We start from the raw sequence: 12,733 nt of genomic DNA, 5'->3' as shown, positions 1-12,733 counted from the left end.
GACAATTCTTGCATTAATTCTAGAGATCTGTGTTGTCGAAGGCCTTCATGACCAGGAATCACTAGGTTGTTGTGAATTTTCCGGGCTGTATGGCCACGTTCCAGAAGCATTCTCTCCTGACGTTTCGCCTGCATCTATGACAGGCATCCTTAGAGACTGAGATTCTAGGGATCAATGTGAACAACAGCACTGCCTCAGACAAGGAATGTATAAAGAAAACCCATCTCCTTCCCCAAAAAATGTTACCTGGGTCTCTCTTCTTCCTCTCTGGACTAAGCCCCGCCTCTACAAACCGGAAACAGATACATTCAGCCAATCAGGGGAAGACCTGCCTCTATGCTAGCCCCATCAGAAGACTTCCTGTCTAAAGCGGAAGCCGGTTTCCCCGTCTCAATGTAACTCTATGGAATAGTGTGTCGTAGAACTCTGAAAGGGGAAACAGGCTACGGGAGAGCTGCCCTGTTGGCGCGTGCGCAGTAAGGAGATGCTTAAGCATGCTGAGCATTTTAGGGGACTTACTAGGAAATAAGCTATAGTTTCTTTGCTGGATGGGAAATGTTCAATACGAAGGTATATAAAGCAGATTTTTACAGTCGCAATCCAGGCGAGATCATTTTATGCCAGGCATGGGCCAACTTGGGCCCTCCAAGTGTTTTGGACTCCAACTCCCAGAATTCCTAACAGTAGGCTGTTAGGAATTCTGGGAGTTGGAGTCCAAAACACTTGGAGGGCCCAAGTTAGGGTCCATGCCTGTTTTATACTATGAAGAAACTATACAACAGTACCACCCATTTATTGAGGATTTATATTAATATTTTTTTTACAATATTGTATATTTTGATTCCATCTTTTGGTCGGTTTCCTTCATATTGTATTGTCATTTTGGCTACTTTGTTTACAGTGTGTCTGTGTATGTATATAGAATCATATACAGTAGAGTCTCACTTATCCAACGTTCTGGATTATCCAACACATTTTTGTAGTCAGTGTTTTCAAAACATGATATTTTGGTGCTAAATTAGTAAAGACAGTATTTACTACATATCATTGAACTACTTTTTCTGTCAAATTTGTTGTATAACATGTTTTGGTGCTGAATTTGTAAAATCATAACCTAATTTGATGTTTAATAGGCATTTCCTTTTTTTGATATAATTTTTATTTACATATATAGAAATAAAGTACGTACATCGAAAGAGTGAGAACAATTATTGGATAGAAAGTGAAGAATAAGGAAGAGAAGAAAAGAAAAATAAATAAATAAAATAAATAAATAAAAAATAGAATATAAAAAATAAAAAACAACCATATTGGTCTTGACTTCCTTCCAATCCTTTGCGGTTTGGTTCTTTTCTAATTTTGTTATACATTGTTATTTCACTGTACCTCTCCCGGTAATTATTTGTTTTGTCTTCTAAAGTGTTTTTCTACCTGATCCCAGAGTGTTTGTTTTATAGGGTTGCCCGAGTTCTTTTTAATCAAAAAGGTCAGTTTGTCCATATCCTTAATGTCCATTAATTCAATTCTCCATTGACCCAGGTCGGGCGTTTCTTCTAGTTTCCAGTACTTTGCATAGATGATCCTGGCTGCTGATGTCATATAAGTAAATAAAATGTCCTCATTTTGCGGCATTTTAAAGTCTTTGTCTGTTAAACCTAACAGATAGTATTCTGGATTTTTAGGAAATTTCCTTTGAAAGATCTTCTGGATTTCTTCGTGAATCTCACTCCAGAAACTGATGGCCTTACTACATGTCCACCACATATGAAAAAAACTTCCATCTTGGTTATGACATTTCCAGCAATTCTTTGGGACATTTTCATACATCATAGATAATTTTATAGGTGTCATGTACCACCTATGGAACATCTTTAGCCAGTTTTCCTTAAGGTCGGTCGAGTACGTGTATTTTAATTTTTTGTTCCACATTATTTCCCATTGATTTAAATTTATAGGTCGACGTATATTTTCTGTCCATTTAGTCATACAAGCTTTTATGGTTTCCTTCTCCGTCGCCCAGTCCAACAATTTGTTATACATTTTTGTGATCAATTTCTTGTCTGATTGAAGTATTTTATCCCAAAACTCTTCGCTAAGATTGAATCCTAACTTATGATCTTGTTTGTAGTGGTCTTTGATTTGTAGGTAGTGGAGCCAAGAGATGTTTTTAAAAGTCTGCTTTAGCTCTTGGTGAGTCTTCATCATTGTAGTATTTTTGATTAGAATATCCTTGTACGATGGCCATGAAGTCCAACCTAATAGTCTCCTCTGATTAGCTTCCATTACTGACACCCATAATGGGGTTTTTAGTGTAAAAGTTTCTTTTATATTTTTATTTAATAGGCATTTCCTTAATCTCTCCTTATTATCCAACATATTTGCTTATCCAACGTTCTGCTGGCCCGTTTATGTTGGATAAGTGAGGCTCTACTGTAATAATAGAGTTGGAAGGGACCGCATGGGTCATCTAGTCCTCTGCCATGCAGGAAAAGCCCAATCAAAGCACCCCTGACAGATGGCCATCCACCCTCTGTTTAAGTTTCCAAGAAAGGAGCTTCAGCCAGATTCCGAGGCAGAGAGTTCCACTGTTGAACAGCCCTTACAGTCAGGAAGTTATTCCTAATGTTCAGGTGGAATCTTCCATCCTGTAATTTGAACCCATTGCTCCTAGTTCTAGTTTCAAGGGCAGCGGAAAATAATCTCCCTCCTCCTTATATTTTCACATATTTATACATGGCAATCATGTCTCCTCTCAACCTTCTCTTCTCCAGGCAAAACATACCCATTTCATTCAGATTTGGAATGGTTTCCAAATCTTTTTATCATTTTAGTCACCCTCCTTTTGACACGAATAAGGAAAAATAATGGTAAAAAAAATATATTGAAAAAAGATGTAGATTCCTACTGATTTCAAATTAAGTTAAACCTGTACAAAACATCCTGACGTGTTCTTCTAATGTGATAAGACCCAACACACTAGGAAAAGATACACATAACAAGTATGACAGAAATGGTTTGGAAATAATGTTTGTGCTTACTGATGAACTGCCTTATGACACCCTTTTACATATTTATACATGACTATTGTGTCTCCTCTCAACCTTCTCTTCTGTAAGCTAAACATACCCAGTTCCTTTAAAACACTACACATAGGGCATGGTCTCCTGATCTTTGATCATTTTAGTCGCCCTCCTCTGGGCACAACCCAGCTTGTCAATTTCTCTTTTGAACTGTGGGGCCCAGAACTGGACACAGTATTCTAGGTGAGGTTTAACCAAAGCAAAATAGAGGGGGTACCATGACTTCTCTTGATCTAGACCAGGGGTCCTCAAACTTTTAAAGTGGAGGGCCGGTTCATGGTCCCTCAGATTGTTGAGGGGCCGAATTATCATTTGAAAAAAAAATGAATAAATTCCTATGCACACTGCACATGTCTTATTTGTAGTACAAAAAACCCCAACAACAATTATTTATTTATTTATTTGCTAAATTTATACTCCACTCTCTCTCACCCCAAAGGGACACAGAGCGGCTTACAAGTTGTATGTACATACAATATATTATATTATAAGCATAGTACAATATTAGCATTATATATTACTATATTGTACTATACCACGGTACCATATTGTTATTAGTAATATTATATTTAATATATAATATATAATTAATATTATTATATTATACAATATTATTACATTGTATTAATATTATTAGCCACCCTGAGTCCCCTACTGGGTGGGAAGGGCGGGGTACAAATACTGTAATAAATAAATATTATATTGTATTACATTATATTATTATCAATATTATATGTATACACAATATATTATATTATGACCATAGCACAATATTAGTAAATGAATGAACAATACAATATTTAAAAATAAAAACAATTTTAACCAATATAAACCTGTCAGGATTTCAATGGGAAGTGTGGTTCTGCTTCTGGCCAATGAGATAGTCAAGTTAAGTAGGATTGTTGTTGTTGTTGTTGTTGTGTGCCTTCAAGTCATTTCAGACTTTTGGCAAGCCTAAGTCTAAAACTGAGGGCGGGGGGCGGGTAAATGACCTTGGAGGGCCGCATCTGGCCCCCGGGCCTTAGTTTGGGGACCCCTGATCTAGACACTAGACTCCTTTTAATGCAGCTCAAAATCTAATTGGCTTTTTTAGCTGTTGCATCACACTGTTGGCTCATGCTCAATTTGTTGTTCACAAAACCTCCAAGATCTTTCTCACACCGACTGTTGTTGAGCCAGGCATCACCCATTTTGTATCTTTGCATTTCATGTTTTCTAACCTAAGTGTAGTATGTTACAGTTCCCCTTTTGAAATTCATTTTGTTGGTTTTGGCCCAGCTATCTGATTTGTTTAGGTCATTCTGAATTCTGATCCTGTCCTCTGGAGCTATCCCTACTAATTTGGTGTCATCTGCAAACTTGGTAAGTATGCCCTCTAAATCTTCATCCAAGTCATTAACAAAGACGTTGAACAGAACTGGGCCAAGACCGAGCTCTGCAGCACTCCACCAGTCACTTCTATAGAGACATTCAGGCAGACTTTTAAAGAAAAGCCAGGGGGTGCTGTAGATTCATTTTAACAATTTGTCAGTTTGACTTATACAGTAGAGTCTCACTTATCCAACATAAACGGGCCGGCAGAACGCTGGATAAGTGAATATGTTGGATAATAAGGAGGGAGTAAGGAAAAGCCTATTAAACATCAAATTAGATTATGATCTTACAAATTAAGCACCAAAACATCATGTTTAACAACAAATTTGACAGAAAAAGTAGTTCATTACGCAGTAATGTTATGCTGTAATTACTGTATTTACGAATTTAGCACCAAAATATCCTGATATATTGAAAACATTGACTACAAAAATGCGTTGGATAATCCAGAACGTTGGATAAGCGAGTGTTGGATAAGTGAGACTCTACTGTAATATGTTTAATTCTGTTTTGGAACTGGGGGTGATGATTTATACCCCATTCTTCTCGCCTGATTGACACCAAAGCAGCTCAAAACCTTCAAAACAATACCATTTAAAAATTACAAAATATAAACATTAAAATAGAATTAAACCTAAAATGATTTTAAAAAGTAAGTTCAAATCACAAAATTGTTAAAAACAATTAAAATGTTTGTACTTAATGGATTTTAAATACCATTTTGATGCTATGAGATGCTTTGTGTCTTGGTCAAGAGATAATAGCAGGATGCATCATCATTATTATTATTATTATTATTATTATTATACACAATACATGGTAATAATGATACACATCTGTTAGATTGCATTTCTTTGGCAAGACTCCACGCTCTTTTGTTGTTTTATGTGTAAAGCACCATATACATGTAAAACGGTCACTGCTGTGTGCTTTCAAGCTGTAATCACCCCTCATTTTCTATGCAAGCTTTGTTCAATAAGGGTTTGAGGCTGAGAGAGTGTGACTTTGATCACACTCTATAAATTACAATGTTCATATATGTGTGCAGTGATATTTTTAGATTCTACCTTTGGCAGGACCCACTCATGGTTGTTTTACTTATGAAGTGCCATGTACATTGATGGGTGCTATATAAATAAATGATGGTAATAATTACCTGCAAAAAGTCCCAGGAATCCAAGGTCTACTTCTTACCTCTGTTATTACAGCTAGTCATACTGGTTTTAAAATATTTCCTTTTTGTGTGTTGGTAGTTTTCCTCCTTAAAGCCTTTCCCTCTGCACAGCATCTCAAAGGCAAATAAATGTGTTTCTACAGGAGCAAATAAAAACAACACAACCAATTGATCCACTGATTGTGTTGCTGTCAAGTCAGTTTTGATTTATGGCAATGGATCCTGTCAGTGAGAGCCCTCCAAAGGTGGGTCCACACTGTAAGATTAATGCAGTTTGACACTACTTGAACTGCCACGGCTCAATGTTATGAAATCCTGGGGTTGTACCCTAGTTTCACAAATCCTTTAGCCTTCTCTGCCTAAGAGTGCTATTACCTCACCAAACTGCAAAACCAAATATTCCATGGCAGTTCAAGTGATGTTAATCTACATTAATTCTACAGTGTAGATTCACCCCAAGAGATATGGTTACCATGCCCTGCTCAGGTCTTGCAAAGTCAGGGCCTTAAATAATGAACGAAGCCAACCCTTGTGGTGTCTCAGTAAATAAAAAAGACAAAATTCACTGATCTTAGATAGTAAGTTCTACTGAACTGAGAGTTACTTTTGGGTTTGCAGTAGTAATGTGAGTAAGAGTTATGCATCCCTATCAATATTGTTTGATTACAACTTCGGGCACCAACAACATCTGGGAGGATGCAAGATTCCCACCCCTGGACAACATATACTCCCATTTTATTGAAGAAGAAAAATAAATGAACATATAGGGAATTTAGAATGTGGATATAAAGGGAGATTATAGGTATATCTACACTGTAGAATGAATGCAGCTTGGCACCACTTTAATTGCCATGACTCAGTGCTGTGGAATCATGGGATTTAGTTTGGAAGAGCACCTGCACTCTTTGACAGAGGTGGTGAGAGAACTTGCGGAATTGCAACTGCTGTTATTCTACAGCATTCAGCCATGGCAGTTAAAGTGGTGTTAAACTGCATTAATTCTATACTCTAGATGCACCTTAAGGCAGTGTTCAGTGGCCACAGGATGTTACTTTTTAACGGCAACAGACAAAAATGAGAGGTGGTATGGAATCAATCATGGGTATGATTCTCAACAAGCTCTGCTTATTCTACTCAAGAACCAGAATATTTTAGGAATACCATTCTGTGTTCTTTTTAACAGTTTTTATTTGCTTGTTTAAACTGGTTTGTTTAAATAAATGGATGTTTAATACTATTTTATTATTTATATTATGTAGGTTTAAAACTATTATCTTTAAGGATGTGAGCTATTTTGGGTCTCTATTGAGAGAGAAAACTGGGGTACAAATAAATATAATCATTATTATTATCATCCCCAGTTCCAAACTGAAGGCCAGCCTTGGTTTACAACTAAAACAAAGGTTTCAGCCTTTCTATGAGGTTCCATTATCAATTCTAAACATTTCTTCCACTAAGAAGTGTTGCTATTTTCTCTGTTGATTCCAAGATAGCGCTCAGATTTTCATTATTGATGTTTCAAGGTAAGACCCCTCAGTCTAATAGAGGCAAATTTCTCAAACTCTTAACTCCTATCAAGCCAGTTCAGCATTTCATCTATAGCAGATGTTTTTCACCAACCAGACTGCTGTTCTAATAATTTCCAGTTAGTAGGATTAAAAACATCTTTAAAGCTTCTCACCATTATTAAATCAAGTATTTTAACCATCAAGCCCACTCCCACTTTTTTTGGTAGAAAGATGGATTCACTGCTTCACAAGAGAGCTTTTATAAACAAAAGATAAACCTTGTGCTGTGGATGGTACACAGCACAAGAGCCTCTCTATCCACAGCACAAGGTTTTTCTGTAGGAAAGGTGTAAAAGGCATCTTAATCAGAAGTGGGTTTTCTCTCTAAAGCAGACATGGGGGCAAACATAGATTTCATAGTTTGATACCACTTTAACTGCCATGGCTCAGTGCTATGGAATCATGGGATTTGTATTTTTACAAGGTATTTAGCTTTCTCTGCCAAAGCTTTAGCTTTCTCATGCTGGTGCCCAAGCAAGTTAAAGTGGCGTCAAACTGTAATGCAGTTTGACGCCACTTTAACTTGCTTGGACACCAGCATTGTTCTACAATGCGCCTTAAATCAATGATGTCGATTACCATTTTTCTGAACCGAAACAAGTTGTTATACATTTTACATGTTGTACATTAAAAAATGCAAAAACTAAAAACACAGTGCACACAGAGAAACATAACATAAATTTACTTGCATACAATTTAATGTTTGTTAAAAGTAACAAGTCATATACAGCTATCACAAGCAGTTTTTCATTCAGTATTGCCAACAAAAAGAGATAGAGAAAATCTGCAATAGAAGTAGGCACATCTTGTTTGTAAGAGGTGATCATCCATTCATTAAGCTGTATAATGAAGGGGGGAGCGATCAGGTGACAAAGTAACTATTTTAAAACTTATATTGAAATACTTAAAATGTCAAAACATTGATGAAAGTTGGTCTTTGAAAATATTGCACCACAAATATGGACTTCTACCCTCTCGCCAGTGTTAAATTACATTGCACATGGACAGTTGAAGGGCTTTCCCACTAGATCAAACTTGGAGAAACATTTTTTTTTAGAAAGGATACTTGGTCCGTTACACAGTGAACCCTATGAGCTTTTGTTCCTTCTGACGAAGCTATTAAGGAAGCCCCTTTTCTTCACAGTTCCACAGCTATCTCTTTTGCAAAGCAGTTCCTCTTGCTACATGACCAGCTACCACTCTGTCCAAATGCAACACTAAGAAAACCAATTCTCAGCCTCCACAGCAAGACCACACAAGGCCTAGTTTAAATAAACACCATTTCAAGATCAACATTTTACTGCAAATGTAAAAAAATTATGAAAAAGCTATTTTTGCTCGAATATTATACATCAGAAAGCCCCAATTATGAAAAAAATTAAAATGGTATAGAAAATGAAATACTCACTGAACAAATTCTATTTTAATTTTTTTAAAAACTGACCATTTAAGTATAGGCAATTGTCCCCTTCTGCTATATACCTTAGCTTCCACATACTAAGATAAAATTAAAACCTGGTAGACAGTTTGAGAACAAAAACAACCAAAATATATAAAATGGAAGGTTTTTTGCATTTTCCAATGCAAAGACACTGGACATAGTTCAGCAGATGCTGCTGGCAGAATCTTCAATCCATTTCAGTGGGATCTGAATAGGAGTTACACCAAAATCTGCAATTGTAATGCAGGCATACCAAAGAAGAAACCTCATTGAACTCAGTGGAATGTAATCCTGTATAAACATGCATACAGTTGGGCTGTGTGTCCCACTAAAACAGACAAAGTACAGCGGTGGTACATATGGCTTGGGCCCCCTGTTGTTTCATGTTTGCCAAAGCCATAGAACATAATGTCCTGAAACATCATTGCGGCTATCCAGCAATAAAACAAAGAAAAAAGTGTGCGTTTATGCAATTTGACAAGTGCAATATTAACAATTTCAAAAGTAATACAGCATAACTAATAACAATCACAATTACTGAATAGGTGCAGCAGAACTAGACAGAAAATACTTTTTTGTGAATTAAAAAAAGCAGAACTACTACTTGGTCTGAAAAGAACCTTCTTTTGTATGGTGTCACAGCTGTACTACATATCAAAAAAGTAACATTTAACCCTGCCCACCTCACCTCCTTGCAAACATACACATTAAAGACTATTAGTCAAGTTTTACTCTACAGACCCTGTTGCATTCTGAAGTTTCATGTTTGAAGAGATGTGAAAATGTTAAAATGAGAAGACTACTGTATGTGTGTATATATCTCTGAAAGATCAGCAGATGGCAAAGATCTGAAGAGCTACTATGAAGTAAATGGAAAATTGAGGACAGCATAAAATGCCAGATTTAAGCTTCTATATGGTAACACAGCAACAAATAGGAATAACTTGAATCCACTCAGAAGCTGTAGGCATAAGGAAATGCATGTGTGGTTTGATTCAAATCATTTCTAGATACAGATCTGCTTGCTCACCAGATCCAGCTTGCATTACTATCCAAAGAGGTTCATTGCTTCCCCTAATTCAATGCTTCCGGAATCTACTCAGAACTCTTCCTATCAGAAATTTTCACTGCATAGAACGAGTAAGAGATCTATGTGTTTTCTAGAATCTGCACATATTATAGATCAATGATTCCCAGACTTAAGTCCTCCAGATATTTTGACTTAACTCCCAGAAGCCGTGCCAGCCTTGGCCTATAACAGTGGTTCTCAACCTATGGGTCCCCAGATGTTTTGGGTTTCAACTCCCAGAAATCCCAACAGCTGGTAAACTGACTGGGATTTCTGGGAGTTGTAGGCCAAAATCCCTGGGGACCCACAGGTTGAGAACCAGTGGCCTATAATAATGAGGGCTTCTGGGAGTTGAAGTCCAAAACACCTAGAAGGGCAAAGTTTGGGAATCATTGCTATAGAGCCTATTCATATGTAATGTTTACCGTGGTTTTGTTTCCTTAAGCTATAAACTGTTTCCTTAAATCATAAGCTAGTGTATGAAACCTTTGGTTTCCAATAAACTGGTGTTAAATTCACAGTTAAAGTAGAACACCTGCACCAAGCAAATCATGGTAAACAAACCAGTTTTCCATCTCTGCTTGTATGCTGAAGAGTAGGTATCTGATTCCTTCCTATATAGGCTGTCAAGGGGAAGGGCTTGCCTTGGCAAGGTAGACCCACAACTTCCCTGTCACCTTGTAAAACAGAAAGAACAACCAGGGTTCTGCATTACTGTGAATAAAATATGTGCCAATGCACAACTGGAATGTTTTTGTAAATGGTTCTGTTTGAACTAGATTCTTGCCTTGTTGTTCCAAAACAAATTAGGAATTGTAAATCCAAAATAAACCGTCATCTGCAAATCCTGGATCTTTTTGAAGCAACAAGCCAATATCCCAAGTAAAGACAACATGCTATTCCTGGTTTGTTTGGCTGCTATGGTGGTGGAGAAAAACAAAATGGGAGAAATGAACTGCATGCACAATCATATAACTTACTCATGGTAAATTAGAATTCTATTGAATTCTTGCTTATCATTCTGTGCAAACACAGCTTGTGTGTTTGAAACCAGCTAGAATTAAGGCAAAAGATAACTATGGTTAAGTGGTGTATCTGAGCTGGGCATGAAAGACTGGAAAATGTAGTATTTTGTGTGCATACCCTCTTCTAAATCACCTAATTTGTTGAATTAAATAAACATGTATTCTGGGCACAAGTCAGCACTTTAGTAATCATCAAAAATGAGCTGTTTCTAGCAGCCAAACCTGCCCACCCATTGCTAATCAATGGGTTTATGTACATTTCAAAACCAAACAGAGCTACTTAATGTTCCATTACTTTTACAAATCTTCAGTATAAAAAGTGGTGTAAAAAAGTACTACGCAACTGAGACAAAATCCAAATCACCAATCGCTTGAAGAATTGTCTGCCAAGAAACCTGGATACAAAAGCCATATGAAAACAGAAGCCACTAAATTCTCAGGGTAAGCTTCCAAGAACTGCATGCACTAATCCATTTGGGTTGTCCTATCAGCCACATTCTCATGGGATTTAGGCACAGGATCCTATTGTTTAGTAACATGCAAGAAGCTACTAATATGACATAAGTAAATTAATTTGTGCAGCTGCAGACCTGTCAAGTATACATTTTGGATCTTTCTAAAGACAAAGTTGTGGTGTGGTCAGAGAGCCCCTTGCTCTAATTAACCCCTGGCTACAATTCACAGCTATGATCCATACCTACACAAAGCCATGGGAGGATTGTGCACTAGCTTATTAGGATTTCTGTCTGCTCCCTGCCATTGAATAGCAGCCTCCTTCCCTTGCAGTATCACACAATGCTTCTGAAACTTTCTAAGTGTGTAGTTCACATGGGTTGTACAAGCTCCAAAGCTCTTTTGGTGCTGGCTTATCTCTTCTGTTCCTAAATAGTGAACCCACACACTGCTGGCCTTAACAATATTCACTCCTTTATTTTATGGAAAATCCAAACACATAGTTTGACTTTAGATCTGTCAACACATCAAGTAATTAAAAAACATGATAGGGGCTTTTTTTTACAACTGGCAGCCTTGAGACAAGTGCTGTTTGTCAAAGGGAACCGTTGTAATGATAGAACGGGGCAACTGAAGCCTGCTACCCAAAAAATCATCTTCATTTATCCTGATCTAACAACCACTTTTACTGTAACAGGAATCTATAGTCAGCAATATAAAGACAAACTACAAAAGAGTATGGTTAACAGAGTCTATGAAGCCCCAATGTGTACACAGTAAAAAATAAACTCTGTTCAACAAGGCTGCCTTTTCTTTCACATGAATCATACCAATGGACTGTCTAATCATAATTTGCTTCGTTACATGAAGATATCTAGACTGTTTTTAAATTTATAGTCAATTCCTGTGCAAACTGCAGTGTGGCTAGTCTTCTCAGTGCCAAAGTTAACTGTAACTTGATTATAATTGGAAGCATAGGACTATGATTTCTGTTTTCTTTTTTTTAGGCATGCTTATTGCTGTAAAAATAATAATAAGCCAACCCTACAAATCATTGCGCAAGTATTTTAATAAGATTCGCACACATTTCAAAAAATTCTATTGTGTGGCTCCCTGATCTTGGGGTCAACTCAGCTGAAGATGAGTCGAGGGAAGAGGTCACAGAGGAGGTAAGAGACATATCAGAGGATCTTCCTTGAGCATCAGTGTCCGAATCTTTCTGACAAGATTTGTAGTTTGTCACAGAGCCTGACCTCTGGGGAGTGGCAGTCCCAGATTTGACTTCATTAATTTCATCTAGAGAAAAGAAAACAATTTACAATGCATGGCAGCCAGACTAGACAATGACAATGGTTGGAAAAATAAGGCAAACTGGAAAATGTAGATCACTGTGGTGATGTATCACCTGGCTGATGAAATCTAGTTCAGTAAATCAAGTGTGGACAGTCTGGAATTGATATAAACTCTTTTAACTGATTGGATGGTGTTATCCATAAAAAAATTTGCTTGGCTAGATTAAACTGAAGTTTATCTACCCCAGTGCTCCCAC

The 12,733-nt window shown here is 37.1% G+C and overlaps 2 protein-coding genes across 2 annotated transcripts in view; both read right to left on the bottom strand.

The window, feature by feature from the left end:
- Positions 1 to 364, bottom strand: part of ttc33 (tetratricopeptide repeat domain 33) — a 54,615-nt gene extending 54,251 nt beyond the window's left edge. Inside the window, exon 1 of the mRNA XM_003216202.4 lies at positions 247 to 364. The gene's annotated coding sequence lies outside the window, so the exon portion shown is untranslated. The remainder of the gene's footprint in view (positions 1 to 246) is intronic.
- A 7,508-nt stretch (positions 365 to 7,872) lies between these two features.
- prkaa1 (protein kinase AMP-activated catalytic subunit alpha 1) overlaps positions 7,873 to 12,733 on the bottom strand; it is a 36,087-nt gene continuing 31,226 nt past the window's right edge. The window contains exon 9 of the mRNA XM_008102844.3: positions 7,873 to 12,480. Within this exon, the coding sequence (XP_008101051.1) occupies positions 12,236 to 12,480 (245 nt within the window). The 3' untranslated portion in view covers positions 7,873 to 12,235. The remainder of the gene's footprint in view (positions 12,481 to 12,733) is intronic.

This window comes from Anolis carolinensis, chromosome 2, assembly GCF_035594765.1.
Source record: "Anolis carolinensis isolate JA03-04 chromosome 2, rAnoCar3.1.pri, whole genome shotgun sequence".
Taxonomy (NCBI): Eukaryota; Metazoa; Chordata; class Lepidosauria; order Squamata; family Dactyloidae; genus Anolis; species Anolis carolinensis.
The sequence above is the reverse complement of the archived record's forward strand: the minus strand, read 5'-3'. Positions and strand labels throughout refer to the sequence as shown.